Below are 20,471 nucleotides of genomic sequence, written 5' to 3'. Positions count from 1 at the left end.
CAAGCCCAGTCCTGCCCAGGAAGTGTGAGTACGTGGAGGGGGAGGGCATGTGGGAGCTAGAAAATGTAGCCAGAGGTATCAGGAGTGTGCACAGTGGCAGGTGTGCCCACAGGCGCCTAAGCGTAGCAGGCAGAACTCCACCTCCTAGCCACACCAGGTGCTCAAGGGCTCCTGCAGAAGATGCTATGTTTGGAGAAGCTGGAGCCCTGTTGCTCTTTAACCACCAACCCTTCCAATTTGTCCACACCCCTGGCCCCTAGCCTCAGCCTCCTGTCTACCCAATCTGGTGCCACTTGGCACCCCAAGCTTCACGCCAGTTTGAGCTAAGACTGGCAGAGAAGTCTACATTCCTGGACGCTGAGACAGTTTAGCTCAGGCAGGCCGCAAGGGCAAGGGGCATCCCAGGCCATGTGGGTATCCTGGCAGGTCCCTTACTGAGAAGCTCGGGAGCCTGTTCCTGGGATCCTGGGCATTGCTCAGGTTGGGGGTTGAATAGGCTGAGAAGCCCATGCAGATAACCATAGCGGATAAAGCCACTCACTATCCTGGCATACACAAAGGCCCTCCCAGGCAGCCAGACACCAACAATTCTAAAGGAGAGAGGGGTAGCCTTCCCTGCCAAATCACCAGAGAAGAGGATCCCAGAGTATTCATAACTGGAATAAATAATAGCCAACCATACTGTCCACCTAATTACAACCACAGCTATTTCAGAAAGAGCCCTGTCAGGCCCCTCCTCCTGCTTTTAGTCATTTAACAAGCTTATTAGTGATGAGTTCACAGGGCCTAGACAGACCCACTCAACCCAGGGTCGTGGGTGGTAGGGATCAGGAGCCTGACCACACAGTCCAGGCTGGGAGGGAGGTGGGGAGTCTGGGTGGATTCCAGGCCAGTTGTGCCAGGCCCACCCAAGAAGGATGTAGGCATCTAGGGACCCTCCACTTGGGCCCCTATAGTGGTGTGTTTTCTGCCCCCTCCTCAGCCCTTCACCTCCCCCACATAAGGGGGTGTGGCCTTGCTGCCTTTGGGCTATAAATAGTGATGCCAGGCAGCAGAGCTGGATCCGTATTAATAGAGTGGGCAGGAGGGCAGGAGGACTGAGAGCAGCCCGGCTCCTGCCCAAATTAACTTTCTATTTGCATGCAGGGGCCTCAGCCATTGGCCCAGTACTGGCCTCTACAGCCCCAAGGGGTCTGGCCAGCCTGTTTCTGGGATGAAGTCTCCTCTCTGCCCACTCCCACCCCATGCCCCCAAAGGCCAGCCCTTTCAGGGAGCCCAGGAACCCCTGCCCATCCTGCCAAAGTCATGGTCAGTGTCCCCCATGCCCAGAGGGGATCAGGGCCCAGCTGTGTGCAGGTGGGTGGAGAAGCTGCACATCTGGAGAGAAAAATTAGGCGAAAGAGAGGGTGAATCCTGTCTCTCAGAGATGCAGAGGAGAAACAGCAACACAAACAGGCTCACATTCATACACACTCATAGTAACACAACAGACTCATGGGCGTGCATGCTCACACTCTCAGAGCTACTGTTACTGCCCTCCTGGTCACACAAATAGAATGGATTGGCCAAAGGGAGGCTGAGTGAAGGGAATATGGGAGGAAGGGCCTTGGTCCTTCCTATCAGAGACCCTCCTTGGCCATAAGGTAGACTCCTTTATTCTAACCAGGACCCTTTAACCCCATCTGAGGAAGGGGGGTCCCAAGGAGGGGACTGTCGGAGCGCTGGGGAAGACAAGGTCTGCCCAGTTGAGAAGTGCCTCCAAGCCCCGAATACCCATTTAGAAATGTTCGGGGAATACATACAATCGAGTCTCACCGCCTCAAGCTCCCAAAAAGGGTCAGGGGACCCCATGCCCCTCCTCCCGCCCACCCTCCTCAAGACGCCCCTCCCAGCCGGAGCTTCTCCAAGCTTGGCTGCGTGGGGGCTGTGGCTGGCCCAGGGCTGAGGACTCACCGCCGAACCCGGACCTCCGGACCGCTCGCCCCCGATAGCTCAGGCCCTCCAGGTGCCCGGCCCGCCCGGGGCCTTTGAGGGGGCGGGCCGACCTCCCGAGCCGCCGGCTCCAGGCTCGGAGCGAGCAGCGAGGCAGCGAGCAGCCGCCAATGCCCAGGGAGGGGCGGGCCGGCCACCAGCGGCGGGGGAAGGGAGCCAGGGAGGGAGGGACAAAGGAGAGGAGGAGGGGAAGAGGAAGTGATGGAGGAGACGAGTGGGGAGCTGGATGGAGAGGGCGGAGCGGGAGGATGCAGAAAGGGAGCCAGCTTGGGATCCTGAACAGGGGGCAGGAAGAAAAGTGGGGCGGGAAGGAAAGGTTCAAGGGAGGTGACTGAGTGAAGGAAAGGTGAGAGGTAAATATAGAGGGCAGAGAGTGAAAAGCCAGGAGGCAGGAGTGAGGCCAAGCAAAGGACAGGGTCTCATTCCCAGCCCCCTGCAGTAAGAGGTCAGTGGCAGCCGGGCTGGCCCGCTGTATCACCTTGGGCCAGTCACACCCTGTGGCCTAATCTGGCTTCCTAATCTACAGAATGTCAGCTCTGACATTCCATGGATCCATATCTGAGGGAGACAGGGAGAGGAAAAGAGCAGGGGCTCTACAGGATCCTGCTAGGTCACTATGTCCTGCTCTGGCCCTCAAGCTGCCACTGTAACAAGGTGACCCTGGGCTGGGAGTTTAGGCCAAGGCAGTTCTCTGTACAAGGAAAGCACTCAGCCCAGCTCCTGTCTCCAACCTAAACACCTCCTCTTCCGTCCCCACTCCCCATAGCTCAACCCATGACCCAGAGTGGACCAAGGCCCTGCCCTTTCCAGCCACCCCACTTCCTGAGCCCCTGGAAGCCAGCCCACGCCCCAGCCACAACCTCCAGTTGTACTAGACCCAGCAAAGAGCCCTTGGACCCCAATAAGGTACCCATCCTACTTCAGAAAGTATCTGGAGACCCCCAGGGTCAGGCTGAGTTGAGTCAGACCTAAGTTTTTTGTTTTTTGGGTTTTTTTCAGATGAAATTTCACTCTTGGCCTGGTGGCCGGGCGTGGTGGCTCACGCCTGTAATCCTAGCACTTTGGGAGGCCGAGGTGGGTGGATCACCTGAGGTCAGGAGTTCAAGACCAGCCTGGCCATCATGGTGAAACCCTATCTTTAAAAAAAAAAGAAAGAAAGAAAAAAAAAAGAAAAAAAAAATGAAATTTCACTCTTGTTGCCCAGGCTGGAGAGCAATGGCGCGATCTTTGCTCACTGCAACCTCCACCTCCCGGGTGCAAGCAATTCTCTTGCCTCAGCCTCCCAAGTAGCTGGGACTACAGGCATGCGCCACCATGCCCAGCTAATTTTGTATTTATTTATTTATTTATTGTGAGACGGAGTTTCGGTCTTGTTACCCAGGCTGGAGTGCAATGGCGTGATCTTGGCTCACCACAACCTCCACCTCCTGGGTTCAGGCAATTCTCCTGCCTCAGCCTCCTGAGTAGCTGGGATTACAGGCACGCACCACCATGCCCAGCTAATTTTTTGTATTTTTAGTAGAGACAGGGTTTCACCGTGTTGACCAGGATGGTCTCGATCTCTTGACCTCGTGATCCACCCGCCTCGGTCTCCCAAAGTGCTGGGATTACAGGCTTGAGCCACTGCGCCCGGCTTAATTTTGTATTTTTAATAGAGAAGAGGTTTCTCCATGTTGTTCAGGCTGGTCTTGAACTCCCGACCTCAGGTGATCCGCCCACCTCGGTCTCCCAAAGTGCTGGGATTACAGGCGTGAGCCATCACGCCCAGCCCAGGCAAGTATTAATACCTACCATCCAGCCAGGTCCCCCAGAGAGTTCCTCTTGTTCCAGGGACCTGGCCTCTGCACATCAGAGCCTTACGGGACACACTGTATGCATTCAGCAGCTCACACAGCCTGTCACAGTGTATCTCAGATACACACCAACACTTGCTCAGTCACACTGACACTACCTCAGCTCTGCATGCTTTGAGTCACACAGATATCCTCATTAAAAACACTCTCTGTCTCTCACACACCTTTATTCTCATGCACACATCCCCCCAGAAAACTCCTTTTAGTTATACACTCACGCAGGCATAGCTTTCCTTTCACTCAGTCCCTGGAGAAACTCTGAAATAAAATCAACCTCTTAGATGAATAATCAGGCAAGTTTTCCATTCTTGCTGAACAGACCAATAGCCCACTCACCCACGCTGCCAGCTAATATGTATGCACATGTACATGCTCACCTGTGCACATGCATCTTACTCCCTATTCCCTTCTTTTTATTTTTTTTCTGAGATGGAGTCTCGCTCCATCACCCCGTCTGGAGTGCAGTGGCGTGATCTTGGTTCACTGTAACTTCCGCCTCCTGGATCCAAGCAATTCTCCTGTGTAGCCTCCCAGGTAGCTGGGAATACAGGCATCTGCTATCACGCCCAGCTAATTTTTGGTTTTGTTTTTTTTTTGTTTGTTTTTTTTTTGAGACAGAGTCTTGCTCTGTCACCAGGCACCAGGCTGGAGTGCAGTGGTGCAATCTCAGCTCACTGCAATCTCCGCCTCCTGGGTTCAAGCAATTCTCCTGCCGAGCCAGTCCCTCCCGAGTAGCTGGGACTACAGGTGCATGCCAGCATGCCCAGCTAATTTTTGTATTTTTTAGTAGAAACGGGGTTTCACCATGTTGGCCAGGATGGTCTCGATCCCTTGACCTCGTGATCTGCCCACCTCAACCTCTCAAAGTCTTGGGATTACAGGCGTGAGCCACTGCGCCAGGACAATTTTTGTATTTTTTTTTTTTTTTTGAGACGGAGTTTCGCTCTTGTTAGCCAGGCTGGAGTGCAATGGCACGATCTTGGCTCACCGCAACCTCCGCCTCCTGGGTTCAGGCAATTCTCCTGCCTTAGCCTCCTGAGTAGCTGGGATTACAGGCACGCGCCACCGTGCCCAGCTAATTTTTTGTATTTTTAGTAGAGACGGGGTTTCGCCGTGTTGACCAGGATGGTCTCGATCTCTTGACCTCGTGATCCACCCGCCTCGGCCTCCCAAAGTGCTGGGATTACAGGCATGAGCCACTGTGCCCAGCTATTTTTGTATTTTTAGTAGAGACGGGGTTTCACCTTGTTGGTCAGGCTAGTCTCAAACTCCTGCCCTCAGGTGATCCACCCACCTCGGCCTCCCAAAGTGCTGGGATTACAGGCGTGAGCCACTGCGCCCGGCCTCTTATTCCCTTCTGAGGAAAAAGGAAGAACCATATAGGGTCAAATGCAAAATGAGGGGAAGCTTTAAAAAAAAATCTCTTCAGGAAGAGTGATTCATCAGTCTGGAAACTGTGATGGCCAGCTGGACAGACCTAGGCAGACACAGAGGATGCCCGCCAATGAGAAACAGGGCAGGAGGCAGACACATAAGTGAGAAGCTGAGAGCCTTCGCTCTGCCCTCCTTCCTTTGAGCTTTATTAGTCAAGATCGTCATCAGTCTCATAACAGAAAAAGTTTGAAGGTTCCACTCCCAATTTACAGATGGAATAACTGGGTGGGAAAAAAAGTGGCTCAATGTCCTGGATCTCAGAAAGGCAGCTGGAAAACACGGGAATCCTGGCTCCCCAGCCACACTTCTCTCCTGGCCCTCATACAAGCCCCTACAGCTTAGGGAATGAAGGAGACTGGAGACCAGGGCTCGGAGGAAATGCTAGGAGTGGATGGGAACCTACTGTCTAGACAGCCTGGGCCCTGAGCTGGTGGCTTTCTGGGTCCTCCCCTGCTTGGTTCCCTCCCAGATCTTTCATGTGGTCTGGCGCTGTGGTCCCAGGGTGGGGCAGCCTAGACCCAGATTGAGATTCCTCCTCATTCCCTTGGTCCTATTCCCAGCTCCACCCCTTGCTCTGTAGAGAAGAGGGCAGCGTGGGAGGTGCCAAGATGCCCGGGTACAGGGGTGGAATCAGGACCTTCCCGGCTCCCTCACTTCATGCTCCTATGTTCATAGCTGTGTGCTAAAGGTTGGCATCTGTTTTCTGCCCGCCTCTCCCTTCCCCTGGCACAGGCATATTCCTGCTGGAAGAGCCTGTCACTGCCATCTCTGCTTGTCATGAAGTGTGTCTATCCAAGTTGCCTATGGCTGGGCACAGTGCCCAGAATGATGCATCTAAGGCCAAAGCAGGCTCCTTGTTATTCCCAGGGTAGCCCTTGTTTTTCAAAGAAGAGGGTCCCCTCTACAAGGCCAGATTAGGGGAACAAGGCAGGGAAAATGATCCTTTTGTATATATGCCCACAGGTAGGCATATGACCAGTGAGGTCTCATATACACACAGGAGTATACACACAGACATTTTGGTACCATCAGTCCTGAGTTCACCCTTGCCGCCCACTTGAACACGCTGATCCATAAACACAAGGAAAGACACAAACACAGAGATTCATAAGCCCAGAGTCACAAATACATCCGGAGATACATAAACACACTCCAGTTACACAGACACACAGATAGCACATGCACCCTCGAGCCACCCAGTTTCCAGGGAAACGTACTCCCAAGAATGTCCGGAGTGGGGCCAGGAAGGGCTGGGCTTGGTGCCTTGCTCCAGAGATGAGACAAGGAAACCCTCAGCTCCTGGAGCCCAGGGGAGGGGGAGGACTGGGGAGAAGAACACCCATTCCTTTGTGCCTCTGCCTACCCCTCCACAGGCTGCCAAGCTTCTGAGACAGGCGAGCCTAGACAAGAAGGCTCTGGGGGTTGGGGAGAGAAAATGGGAAGGGGTTTAGGGACAGAAGAGAGTGGGAGGGTACATACTTGGCAGGGGAGGCCTCTGGCTGGAGAAGAGTCGGGGGGTCACTGGGGCCACAGGAAATGCTTCAGAATTCCATCTTGGCCCCAGGCTCTCTCTCTTCTCAGGGAGCTAAATGATGCACTGGAAAGACCAGACAACAGAAGCACACCCTGCTCACAACACGCAGGGTAACGGTGCGCTTACCGCTGAATGTGATGGGTTTGGGGCTGGGGTGGTGAGTGCTGGGGCTTCTTTGAACTTTGCCCTGCCTCTCCTTGCTGCTCTCTTGTCTCATCTCCATACTCCCACATCTTACAGAAGATGCTCTCTCTGAGACTGAACAGGACTGTCAGGAACCCGCTGCCATCATAGCCAAGCTCCAATTGATGGGGGTTCCTCCTCTCATCCAAAGTCAGACACCTTGAAGCCTTGGAGAAGGAAAGGTCCTGCCTGCTGCTGCTGGTGGACCTGCTTCCCTGAAGTCAGTTGTCCATGCCCTGCCCCCTACCCAAAGGCAGGAAGAAATGACTGGGGAAAGGTCAGGTCTCCTGGATCAGCTGTGAAGGGAGGTAACACTGAAAGGTCCTAAGGGGGATGAAGAGGAGAGGAGATAGTGGAGTGAAAGTGAGTAGGATGGCCACTTCCAAGGGGCTTCTAGGCAGTAAGAGCCCTCAGAAAACAATGCCAGTGCATCGGAGTCAGGCTTAGCCCAAAGTTCCTGTCCTCCTGTTAACCTTTGACCTCACCTCTAACCCCCACCCAAATGTGCTTTTCTCATTCTCCTAATCTGACAATTCACTGTATGAATTGATGGCCAGAACCCTATTTCCAAGATGAGCACACCTGGTCTGTCAAAGTGCCACCTGGGCCAACCGCTTACCTGCCTGGTAACCATAGTAATTAGGGGCCTAGTTTTTATTTATTATTATATATATATATTTTTTGAGATGGAGTCTCACTCTGTTGCCCAGGCTGGAGTGCGATGGCATCATCTCAGCTCACTACAACCCCTGAAGTGATTCAAGTGAATCACTCAGGTTCAAGTAATTCTCCTGTCTCATCCTCCTGAGTAGCTGGGATTACAGGCATGCGCCACCATGCCTGGATAATTTTTGTATTTTTGGTAGAGACAGGGTTTCACCATGTTGGCCAGGCTGTTATTGAACTCCTGACCTCAAGTGATCTGCCCTCCTCGGCCTCCAAAGCTCACAGGCATGAGCCACTGCACCCAGCTAGGGGCCTAGTTTTTAGAGCTACCTTACACAACAGTATATAACCCATTGCTACTGTCAGCAGTCTTGTAACAGGAGCAGGCACGCCCTCAGATTTTGCCCTTGCCCCATCCCCATCAGGAAGTATTGTCCTCCTCTCCAGCTTCTCAAAACAACTTCCTCTTGACATCATGGAACAATGCAATTGATACCCTCTCACTGCTCCTCCAATTGCTCTTCCCCAACAACCACTAACAACCCCACCATGCCCCAGGCCCTCTGATGGCAGGAATCAGAACCTCTTCTCTCCCCATAGTAGATGGAGGCAGGTTGGGAGTGACCAGAGAAGAAAAGCAGGTTGAAAACATGTCTGGATACTGAAAGGGTTTGGGATGTTGTTTAGCCACACCCAGATGCACCTGAGCACTGCATTCCCAGTAGGGCCACTCAGGCAGTTACCATGGCAACCACTACAGCCAGCCTCCACTGAGCCTAACATACACAAGCCTTTAAACAGAGGCCCCCTCCAACTGGAGGTGTCCAGCCTTACCCTGAGTGAGCCGGGTAGGCTGCCGGACAGGGAGCCCATCAATAGTGCAGGCATTGCCACAGGGGTAGAGGGTGAGGGTGCCCCGCAGGTTCTCGATGTAGCAGTGCTCTGGAGCCAGGCCTGGGCCCTGTAGTGAGATGTCTCTGGCTGCAGAGCCAATCACCGTCCTCCCTGGAGACAAAGCACACTGAATCAGAGGGGTTGTCCAGGGTGAGGAGGCAGTAACAGGGCAAGGAAACACATTTCTACCTTTTACTACAGGGAGAATCTCTGCCCACCACTGGCCACCCCTACTGGGCCCCTGAGCCTGGTCTACACAGTAAATGATAGAAGCTCTTCTCAAAAAGAGAAAATTCTGCCTATGAATGGGAGGCCCAGAGATGGGAAGGCCCAGGTAGCACAAGTTAGCACCCAGACTCCACAGATGGAGAAGGAAGACCGCTTTTCTGCAGATCTTCCCTTATTCCCCCACCTGCCTCTCCCTATTGTCCTTTACTTTTTCCCCTTCATCCTACTCCTCCTTTCTTGTAAATCTCCCTTTCTCTCCTTCTTCTCTCCCCTGCTTCTGCTACCCGGAACACTTCCTCTCCCTCACTAACTTCTCTCTTCAGTCCAGCCTCTCCCCTAACTGTAGCAAGAACAGCCCCTCCCCCGGCAGAGCCCCTGGGACTGGTATTTGGAGAATGTGGAGAATGTAGTATCACCCAGGCAACAAGTGCAGCCGGGAGAGGAGAGAGGGAGGGCAGAAGCTGGAAGGTGAAGGGGGCCATGCCAGGGCCTTATCTTGGGAGATCTTGCCCCCATTCCCATCTCTCCATTCTCCATCTACAGTGTAGCCTCCCATGCCAGACATGCCCTGGAGTGGGGCGCTCTTTCTTCTTGGCCACATTGATTGCTAAGAGCAATATGCTTTCCTGTTTTTGTTTTTGTTTTTTTTTGAGAAGGAGTCTTGCTCTGTCGCCCAGGCTGGAGTGCAGTGGCACAATCTTGGCTCAATGCAACCTCCACCTCCTGGGTTCAAGTGGTTCTCCTGCCTCAGCCTCCCGAGTAGCTGGGACTACAGGCACACGCCACCATGCCCAGCTATTTTTATTTTTTTATTTTTTAGTAGAGACAGGTTTCACTATGTTGGCCAGGCTGGTCTTGAACTCCTGACCTCGTGATCCGCCCACCTCAGCCTCCCAAAGTGCTGGGATTACAGGCATGAGCCACCATGCCCGCCCATAATTTTTGTATTTTTAGTAGAGATGGGGTTTCACCATATTGGCCAGGCTGGTCTCGAACTCCTGACCTTGTGATTCACCTGCCTTGGTCTCCCAAAGTGCTGGGATTACAAGCATGAGCCACCGTGCCTGGCCTCTCCTCCTTTTTTCTAAGCTGATCTTTAAGCCCAGTCATGGAGCCAGATTATCTATCAAGGAAGGCAGGCAGGCTGGGGAGGCAGAGACAAGGGAAGCAAGCTGGTGGGGTGGGAGGCCAGCATGGCCACCAGACAGTAGAACGGCCCCAACACATGCATGAGCTGGGCCTCCAGAGCAGGAATGCCTATAAGGACGGAGGCGTGGCAAGTGGGACGCCCTGTCCACACTTACCTTCCTCCAGCGGCAGGAGAGTGATGGCTGTGCTGAGTCGTCCACTGCCCAGGCTCACCAGGTGGGGTTTGTCCGTTTGCACTTTCAACCCTTTCCCTGTCTCAATCAGGTCCAAGGGTCCTTTCTGTAGGTAGTAGGGGTGGAGGATGAGCATCATTAGACTCCAGGCCAGCACCTTACCACCCTAAACCTGTCACACCAGCACTCTCTTCAGCCCTTGCCCCTCTCCAAAGGGCTCTGAGGGTGATGAAAGGCTTAGCACAAAATCTTACACAGAGCATTATTCCACTAAATTGTAATTAGATCTGAATCTAGGACACTAACTCGTCCCACTGGATTTATTTCAAGTCTTGGCTTAACTATCCCTCTTGTCTATTAAAACAGAAGCAAGGAGAAAGGGATGGGGGATGGGGGTAGCATTTGATAAGCAGGAGGGATACTCTAGAGGAGGGCCAATCAAGCTCCCTGCAGACTCGTCCATGGCTATCCACTTGGCCATTGCTTGCCCCTGCTAAGCTCAAGTATAGGGAAGATAGAGGCATGGATCAAGGAGAGTGATACAGCCCAGGGTCAATCTGTAAACTGCTTTATGACTTTCCATGGGTAGTTTCTGGGTGAACTAATTAACCTGATTCAAATAAAGACTGAGCTGTTAATAGGTTTGGGATCTGGGGAAGGGGAGAGAGGAACAGAATTGCTACTTTCATCCTTGGGCTGGGACCACAAGCAGGTAGAAGAGTTGATCCCATCCCCACTATATCTCTCTTGCCTCACAGCCCTGATCCCACTCACCTGTACCATGGTCTGGGTCTTGCATCCAGGGCCTATTTGGTTCCTATTGAGAGTGTCCATGGTCCTAAGGCTCCAGAGCTCCTAAGGACACAGCAGAAAGCCAGTGAGTGGGGAGGCCAGGGCAGAAGAGGGAAAGAAGAAGGTTCTGTGTCAGGGTTCTCAGGGCAAAGGTAGCACTAGTCACCATCATTCCCCAGATGCTCATGCTGACGGCAGATAGAGGCAGCTAAAGAGCTTGGGTGGGAGTTGTCCAGGAGTAGTGCCAGGTCTCCAGCCACAGCATGGATACTATATCACACCAGTCCTGCCCCTTGCCACAGTAAGCTCAAACAGTCCTATAGGGCCCAATCTATACTTCTGTGCTTCTGTGCTTTCTTGCCCTACGCTACTCAGAACCCAGGTTTTGACAGCTGAAGACCCTTGACCATGTGGAGCCTTAAGCAGGGTGGGGAAAATCTACCACAGTGGGAGAAGCAGCAAGGAAGCCCCTTCAAACACACTGGTAGCCAGAGAGCCCCCAGGTAGGTGGCAGGGCGAAAACAGGACCTCCTTCCTGTAAACTTTCATTCTCCTCTTTGCCCTTTGTCTCTTTCCCCAGGGGTCTAGTAAGATTTTTTTGTTTGTTTGTTTTGTTTTGTTTTGTTTTCTTGAGACGGAGTTGCGCTCTTGTTACCCAGGCTGGAGTGCAATGGCGCGATCTTGGCTCACTGCAACCTCCACCTCCTGGGTTCAGGCAATTCTCCTGCCTCAGCCTCCTGAGTAGCTGGGATTACAGGCACGCGCCACCATGCCCAGCTAATTTTTTGTATTTTTAGTAGAGACGGGGTTTCACCATGTTGACCAGGATGGTCTCGATCTCTTGACCTCGTGATCCACCCGCCTTGGCCTCCCAAAGTGCTGGGATTACAGGCTTGAGCCACCGCGCCAGGCCCTAGGATGTTTTCTTCAAGGAGACACAAAAGAAAAACTCAGCCATTCTTGCTATCTCCAGATGTCTCAACTCCTACATCTTTTATTCCACAGAAAGCAACTTCAACTCAAAACAATCAGCTGAAAAATTAAAAACAAAAAAATTAAGTGGTAATTAATACTGGGAATATTGGGCTCTTAACTCTTGGGTTCTTTTTTTTTTGAGACAGAGTTTCACTCTTATTGCCCAGGCTGGAGTGTGATGGTGCAATCTCAGCTCACCACAACCTCCGCCTCCCTGGTTCAAGCAATTCTCCTGCCTCGGCCTCCCGAGTAGCTGGGATTACAGGCACACACCATCTTACCCGGCTAATTTTTGTATTTTTAGAAGAAATGGGGTTTCTCCATGTTGGTCAGGCTGGTCTCGAACTCCTGACCTCAAGTGATCCACCCACCTCGGCCTCCCAAAGTTCTAGGATTACAGGCATGAGCCACTACACCCAGCCTAACTCCTGGGTTCTTAATTGGCTAGGTGCTATAGGAAGCTTAGGCCCATACAACCAGGAGTAAGATTCCAGAGCCAGAACTTGAATCCTCCCACCACCATCCCACCGCCCCTTGCCCACCACCCATCTCTCTCTCCCTGGCTCATGTTTTTGGTACCTGAGATGTGAGGACCTTTATGTACTAATGTGTGCCCCCATGCCCATCCCTTGGCCAACTAGCTAAGCTGAGAAACTTCCCGCTTGCTGCTGAAATGTTACTGGGGAAAGCTAAGAGTGTGGCTGTGGGTTAAGGAGACAGACCCAGGGAAGCAGGGTTTCCCTCCACTCTCTCTTCAAGCCAGGGGACTTGGAAAGGAAGTAGGGGCAGCAGCCAGCATTCCAAGGAGTGTCTGACCCTGGCAGTGGGTCCCGAGGACCTTAGCTATGACATTACTAAATTTACCCTCCAAGCTTCCACCCTTCCGGACCTGGACTGCATCATCTCCGTCACCATTTCCACCGAAGCTGGCGGAAGAGAGGCCGGAACACAGGCTGGGGCCCACCCCAAGACTACCAGGGAAGGGGGAGGAAAACACCATTAACCTATGCAAAGCCCCAAGCTGGCTTGGCATCTCCCCAGGATTCCTGGCCATGGAGAAGAATTTCCAAGGACAAAGATTGCTGTACTGCTCCCTGAGACTCAGGGAAATCCCTCACCATTTTCAGAGGGAGGAGAGCAAGAGAGTGGGTTGGGAATGGAGAGTTTATGAAAAAGAGAGGTTAAGAAAAACAAAATAATAAATAATGGTGAAGGAGAAACATCATCCTTTGGTAGAAAGAACTTTAGACTGGGATACATAAAGCCTTATATTCCACTCTGACTTTATTTATTTATTAGCTATAAGATCCTCGACAAGTTATTTAACTTCTCAGATTGTCAAGTCATTATTCTATAAAACTAGAGTAACGAAAAAAAAGAAAGACTGAATCAGTGCCTGCCTGGGGCTAGTGGTGGAATGCGGAGTGACTGTAAAAGGGCACAAATTTGGTGGAGGCAGGGGAGGGAATGTTTTCAAATTAAATCGTGACGATGATTATACGGCTCCATAAATATACGAAAAGTCTTTGAATTGCATATTTAAATTGGGTGATGTTATAGTATATAAATTATACCTCATTAAAGCTGTCAATTTTTTTAAAAGGACTGTCTGAACATTCAGGTATTATATTAAATGACATTCTGTGAAAGCGAAGTACTATAAAAATGCCACCTATTATTATGAGCTGTGTGACTTTGAGCGAGGCACTTCACCTGTCTGGGCCTTGGTTTATTCATCTGTCACATTGGAGTATTTGTCAGGATCGCCATGTGGGGCAGCTGTGGTGTGCTCATTTATTTACACCGAAGAACTTCAAGTGGAGATAAATATTGTAAAGGAGTAAGGCCGATGGGGAACAAGAGTGATTAGAGGAGAGACGAGAGGGGAATAAGGAGGCAAAGGAGAGGGAGAGATAAGGAGAGAGGTGTAGGGAGAAGATAAGCGATGGAGAGATTGGGAGGTGCGAGGCTGTGTCCCCAGCACAGTAACCGGATCCAAGAGAAGTGGAAAGAGACACCAGGACAACCTGCCCTGCACTGAGGCGGTGCTTTCCCAGAGGCCGATCGGCGCGGCCGAGAGCGGCCACCTGGGGGCGCCCTCACCTTGACCCCCGCCCTGGCTGGGGCGGCGGAGTGGCGCTGCCCGAGAGACGCCCCCACCGGTGGCCCCGCTTTCGTCCCGCCCGCGGCTCCCAAGCACCTCGGCTGTCTTACCCGCCCGCCCGGCCCCGTGGCCAAAAAAAGGTCCCCTGCGGTGCGCGTTCGGCCCTGGGTCTCCTCCCGCACGCTGGGTACAGACGCCCCAGCGCCGCCCCGGGAGCTGAGCGGCAGAGGCCCGGGTGTCTGGATTTGACGCGCGGCAGGCAGAGCCCGGTGTGCGCGAGGTCGGGGCGCCGGCTGGGTGACCCCGGCCTGGCCCCTCGGTTTCCTCCCCGGGGGGATCGCGCCGGCACCCCAGCCACGCGGGACACCAGTCCGCAGCCCTCTCCGCCGAGTGGGGCGCCCAGAGTCACCCGTCGGGGGTCTCGGCACCCGCCTGAGGGAGGCGCGGGGAAGGGCCGACCGGCTCCGGCACCCACGGGCACTGACGCAGCTCCCGGGCTCCCACGGGGGCCCAAGACGAGAGGTCCAAAGCCAGCCCCGGAGCGCCAGGCCCGGCCCTCAGCGGCGCCACTGCTCGGCACCCCCTGGAGCCCCGCGGGTCGCCCGGCCTCACCTGTGTCCCTGGGGGCCGGCCGAGGCCACGGTGCGAGCGGTGCATGGCTGTGGCGGGAGGCCCGCGGGCCGAGCTGGGGTCCTCTCGGCCGCCGCCTTCGCCCTCCCGGCGCACATCCGCCCTCGAGGAAGGGCGGCCGGCAGAGGAAGGAGTCAGGAAGGGAAGGAAACTGAGGCGGGGAGTCCAGCGGGGACGCCTGAGTCGGGAGGGGGCCGAGAGAACTGAAGGATGAGAAAAGCCAGGCAGAGATGAATGGGGGTCTGCAGAGGGACGGGGCGGGGCGGGGAGGGGAGCCGCCGGGGTGTGGAGGGGAAAATAAAAGGCAGATTGAGGGACCGGGAAAAATGAAAGTTGGGGAGGAGGAGCCCGAGGGCAGAGGATGCGAGGGACTGAGGAGCACAGAGGTGGAGGAGTCGGGGGAGACGGGACAGACGGGTCGCGACTACAGCTGGGAAGACTGGGGATGCGCGCGGAGGTACTGAGGGCAGCGGAGGGGAGATGCGGAGGCGGAGAAGAGGGAGGCTGGGCCGACCCGGGACCCCAGAGGCGGGAGAGAGGAGAGGTGGGCGACCGGAGGAGGCGGGGAGCCGGGAGAGCGCGGGTGGAGCCGGGGCTGTTGCGTGGGTTGCCAGTGATGGAAAGGTGCCTCTCCGCAGTCCGCAGCACCGAGGGAGGGAGGTTTCCGCAAAGGAGCGGCCCCGTGCGCCCCTCGGCCTGCCCTGCCCAAGCCGCCCGCGTGGGACAAGGCCGCAGTGTTGGGCGCCTGCCCCGGCCGCCCACCCGCCCCTGACAAGCGGCCTTTCTTTGGAGGGGCAGGGAGAAGGAGCCGCTTGTTTGCGCGGCCGGGCAACGGGGCGGCCCCACAGACACCGCCTGCTCCCAGCCTGGCAGCTGCGGGAAGGGCGGTTGAATGTGTGTGAGGGAGCTGCGGTGTGAGCTGGGCTGCGTGTGTGAGCTGGGCTGTGTGTGTGACTGCAGTTGTATGAACTGGGCTACATGTGTAACTGGGACTGTGGTGTGAACTGGACTGCATTGTGTGAGCTGGGCTGCGTGTGTGACTGGGGCTGTGTGTGTGAACTGGGCTGTGTTTGAACTGGGCTGCGTGTGTGACTGGGACTGTGTGTCAGCTGGGCTGTGTGACTGCAGCTGTATGTGTGAGTTGGGCTGCATGTGTGACTGGAACTGTGGTATGAGGGGCTGCATGTGTGACTGGACCTGTGGTGTGAGGGGCTCCATGTGTGAGCTGGGCTGCATGTATGTCACTGGAACTGTGGTGTGAGGGGCTGCATGTGTGAGCTGGGCTGCGTGTGTGACTGGGACTGTGTGTGTGAACTGGGCTGTATTTTGAGCTGGGCTACATGTGTGACTGGGGCTGTGTCAGCTGGACTGTGTGTGTGACTGGGACTGTGGTGTGAGGTAGGCTGCCTGTGTGACTGGGACTGTGTGTGTGAGCTGGGCTGTGTGTGTGACTGGGACTGTGGTGTGAGCTGGGCTGCGTGTGTGACTGGGACTGTGTGTGTGAAATGGGCTGTGTGACTGGGACTGTGGTGTGAGCTGGGCTGTGTGTGTGATGGGCTGTGTGTGAGCTGGGCTGTGTGTGTGATGGGCTGTGGTGTGAGCTGGGCTGCGTCTGTGACTGGGACTGTGTGTGTGAGCTGGACTATGTGTGTGACTGGGGCTGTGTGTGAGGTGGGCTGCCTATGTGACTGGGACTGTGTGTGTGAGCTGGGCTGCATGTGTGACTGGCGTGCATGCAAACGGGGGGCTTGTGTGTGACGGGGCCTTGTGTGTGAGCTGGGCTGCATGTGCGAGCTGGGCTGCATGTGTGGGACTGTGGTGTGAGCTGGGCTGCGTGTGTGAGCTGGGCGTGTGTGTGAACTGGAGCCTTGCGTGTGACTGGGACTTGTGTGTGATGGGGCTGCGTGTGTGAGCTGGGCGTGTGAACTGGGACCTCCTGTGTGACTGGGCTGCGTGTGTGAGCTGGGCTGTGTGTGTGACGGGTTCGTGTGTGAGCTGGGACCTCCTGTGCGACTGGGCTGCGTGTGTGAGCTGTGGGGTGTGTGTGAGCTGGGGTGCGTGTAAGCGGGGCTGCGGGTGTGAGGGGCTGCGTGAGCTCGGGGTGGTTTCCTGTGAGTGAGGCGCGGGGCGTGGAGTGCGTGGGAAGGCCTCGGCGTGTGGGCAGGTCCGGGTGTGTCTGGGTGGCCTGACACAGGGACGTGTGCGACGTGTGGCGGAGGCGTGCTTGTGTGCCGCGTGGGAGCCGGGCGTGGTGGGGCGCCTGCGTTTGCGTGTGCGGGCTGCGGGGTGAGCCTGCAGTCCGATGAGTCAGCCTCCGGAGCCTCCAGGACCGCTGAGCTAACGGCCCAGAATGCAGCCCCGCCCCGGAGCCCTGGGTCCCCCGCCGGGCCGCGCTGTCGCCGGGCCAAGTCCCCACTGGAGCCCGCCTCGGCGGAAGCGGCAGCGGACTACTCGGCCACCCTGCGCCAGCGCCTCCACCCAGCCGCCCGCCCGCACTTCCCTATCCCGGGGGAGCCCGGATGACTTGGCCCAGCCTCTGCTCGGGGGGAACTCCGCTAGGGATTCCAGTTGGGACCGCACGGGCGTGGCAAGGCTCCCCAGGCGGCCTCCCCTGCCCCCGAGGACGTGGAGCCTTGGGGAGTGCATGAGAGGCCCCAGACGGGCTTCCCATCTCCGAGACACCCCTAAGCGTCCCTCCTAGACGCCCAAGACTTCGAGCCGGACTCGGAATCCCTTCCTGGTCCATCAAGGCGACCGGCCTGGGGACAGGGGCGGGGACGTCCCAGGGGATACCCCCGCTCCAAGGTCCTGCTGTGGGGGGGATAGGGGGAGGTGTGGGGCGCTGGAGGACGAAAACCGGCGCGCGCGCTCGCCACTCGATACCCTGCAAGTGTCCGCCCGGCCGACTGTGTGCCCGCGGGAGAGTCTGGATGGGGCCGGGATCAGCGTCCCTCAGTGGGCGGACGGGGAGGGGGCGGACGAGGGTGGGGGAAGTGCCACGGCCCCCTCTGGCGGTGGCGATGGCAGTGGCCCGAGAAAGCCAAAGCAAACGGCTCACAGGAAAACGCCCCACAACGCTCCTTTCGCCCCCACGCACTCACCTAGGGTGCTCTCTCTCCCCCACGGGTTTCTGCCAAGCTGCCTAGTCTAGAGCTGATCTCAGGGCTCTTGCCGGGCCCCGGGGACTTCCCCTTATCCAGTCCCAGCATCGCAGAGAATGGGACCCGCAAGTGTAGTGGGAGGGGGCGCTCTTACCTAGAGGCGGGGGGGACAGGGAGACACTGGTCTCTTCGCCCGGCTCGGCTCGGCCGAGGTGGCCTTAGGCTCAGGAGGACACTGTTGCTTTTCTCCGGGAGCCCGCTGAGTAGGAGGAGAGCGAGCCTGTCCCGCCCCCCTCCCGCCAGTCCCCGCCCCCCGTCCCCCGTCCCGTCCGCCTGGCCAGCCAAAGAAGACGCCCTTGTGGGGCTGGAGCCCAAGGTCCCCCCACCCACCCTTTCCCACAGCAGCACCTCCCCCCGCCTGCACAGCGCCCGCTTTGTTCATCTTTGCAGCTGGGCTCTCCAACACCACCACCACCACCACACCCCCCACTCTCCTCCCACCCTGCCCTCTCGACTCTCCTAGACCACCCTCCACTCCTAGGCTTTTTTTTTTTTTTTTTTTTTCCTTAGGAGGGTGTATGGATTTCGAACCGTAGGGTGGACAGCACTCCTAGGCTTTAAGGCGCTTCTGAGAAGGTGTTTTTGACAATCCATTCTCCCGCCCCACAAACTCTCCTCTCTTTCTTTCTGCCTCAGATGCCTGAAACCTCCACTGGCTCCCAGTGAACCTCCTAAATCGAAGCTCCTGCAACATGCTCTCAACATCTCCAGAACATCTAGTGAGGGTACCTAGGTCTTCTCCCTGTCATCCCTTCCCCTCACCCTATTCCAAACCCCACCATGAAGAGCTGTAAATGGGATTGATAACCATACACATCAGGCTTCACAGACTTTTCTAAGGATAGGCACAAGAAGACACGTTAATGTGCTATGCAAACTCCAAAGCACAGGAAAGCTGAATGGAATGCTCATCTTGCCCCCATGGAGTTCCACACCCCTCCACCCCGACAGACCTGCTGGATTACAGATTGGGAGATAGAGGCAAGCTATAGACATACAGTCGAGCACACCAACTTGTAGTAGGTTGGGCCTCTGTAGGAGTGGGAGTTAATAAGGAAAAGAAGGGGGCACTAAACACCTAAAAGCAGTCCCAAATTTGAGCTAGGTTGAAGTCATTCTCCATCTCAACCTCCACCCAGAAATCCAACGCTGACAGTGGATCCTTACCTTGCAAAGCCAGCTCTTGGCCCAGGAGACTGGCTGGGGAGGCCCTAGGGAGCTGAACTCAGCTAGACTGGACTTCTTTGGCCTGCCCTAGAGGGACCCTGGAGACTCTTTCACTGGAGGAAGGAGCAGAAAGCCTGTAAGTCCGGTCTAAATTCCAGCTGGGTTGGTTAGCAAAAAATAATTTGTCCTCTTTGAGATGGATAAGTGCTGTTCTGATTCAGTGACTTTAGTTTGTGGCCCCTCTCCCTAACCCAGGAACAGCAGGAAGCTGAACTGCAGGAATCTCTGGTCACTCATTGACAGGGCCAGCCTTAGCAGGGGGCCCCCCACGGCTGGAGACTGAAGCTCACCGAGGCCAAGCAGCTGACCGAGGCCAAGCAGCAGACAAGAACCGGGAGGGGAGAGGGCGCCTTTTGCTGCCACTTGCTATAGCTAATGGAGGTGGAACATTCAAGCTCCAGAATATGTTGTATGTACCAGCCCTAGGTTTTAAGAAGCGAGACTCTCTATTTTTCCTCTCTTCATACTGTTTGAAGTCATGAAAGTAATTCTGGTGAACCTTCGTGAGGCAGATCACAACAGTAATATTCAGGATATTTGGGGATGTTAAAAAAGGAACAAAGAAAAAACCCAAACTTGTATCTCATGTGCAAAGACCTAGCACTGAGGGGAGGGGTTCAGATTGGGATACCTCAGAGACTTTTCACTTCATTCTGTTTCACGACCCCCGGCTCCTCTTTACTGTACCAGAGAGGAGGAATTTCAGGGAATAAGCAAGGCTGCTACGGAGGCAGCAGATGCTGAGGCAGAGGGCAAAACAGCACCCAACTTCTCTCACCATCCTCCCAACACAGGGACCAGCTGACCCCATGATAAAGGCACTGTGCAGTGTGTCCTCTCTCCTGCTGTGTCGGGCCTCTATGTTCCCACAGTTAGAGCACTCAGGGGACTAAAGACCTACCGCCCCCATTCTCCATCCCCACCCCACTCCACATCTGGAGCCCATCAAAAAACTCAGTGCTCTCTCATAGTTACGCAAGAGGTCGAGCAGCTGGGAGCTCAGGAAAGGGGGAGGAAGAGAGGGAAAGAAAGCAGAAAACAGCTTTTCAGGCATGCTTCAGACTTTCCGAAGTGGAAGCAGGGGGAGAGGGCAAAGCCTGGGTGTGGAAGGAAGAGTGGATTTTTCTAAGGCCCACTGCACTTGGCTACGAATGTCAGGAGTGGATTTCCATACTCCTGCCTTTGCCTTGACACATTACTCACTTTGTGCCTCCTCTCAAATTGTACTCCCTCTTGCTCCAGAGAGTTGATTATTGTCCATACAGCAAGCAATCCTTGTAGGTACACACCCTCTTCCAGAAAGCTATCCCTCTCTGGCCTCTGGATCCTGAACTCAGGCATCATTGCTGTAGGTGTGGTAGTAGCAATGACCCTGCAACAACTTGGAGAAAAGTTCAAAGCTCTCTTTTCAGCTTGTCTTAGAAATTGCACAATCTGCTTCCACCCAAAGTTAACAAGCATCGAGTGGGAAATTTG

The 20,471-nt window shown here is 55.2% G+C and overlaps 1 protein-coding gene across 16 annotated transcripts in view; it reads right to left on the bottom strand.

Moving 5' to 3' along the window:
- PHLDB1 (pleckstrin homology like domain family B member 1) overlaps positions 1–17,953 on the bottom strand; it is a 51,575-nt gene extending 33,622 nt beyond the window's left edge. For 13 of the 16 annotated variants that reach the window (XM_012470383.2, XM_012470365.3, XM_012470368.3 and 10 more), the window contains exons 1-4: positions 17,863–17,953; positions 10,881–10,961; positions 10,089–10,212; positions 8,497–8,667 (exon numbers count right to left, since the gene is read on the bottom strand). In XM_012470383.2, coding sequence (XP_012325806.2) covers positions 8,497–8,667; positions 10,089–10,212; positions 10,881–10,940 — 355 coding nt within the window. In that variant the 5' untranslated portion in view covers positions 10,941–10,961; positions 17,863–17,953. Of the gene's footprint in view, positions 1–1,953; positions 1,984–6,939; positions 8,423–8,496; positions 8,668–10,088; positions 10,213–10,880; positions 12,246–17,862 lie in introns of those variants that run through there. The other 3 variants (XM_012470366.3, XM_021671193.2, XM_012470374.3) reach the window with 3 other exon arrangements.
- Positions 17,954–20,471: the final 2,518 nt, after the last annotated feature.

The sequence above is a fragment of the Aotus nancymaae genome, unplaced genomic scaffold (genome assembly GCF_030222135.1).
Source record: "Aotus nancymaae isolate 86718 unplaced genomic scaffold, 86718_ANA_hifiasm-v0.15.2.pri h1tg000012l, whole genome shotgun sequence".
In the NCBI taxonomy this organism is placed as follows: Eukaryota; Metazoa; Chordata; class Mammalia; order Primates; family Aotidae; genus Aotus; species Aotus nancymaae.
Note: the sequence above shows the minus strand (reverse complement) of the source record. Positions and strands in the feature narration are given on the sequence as shown.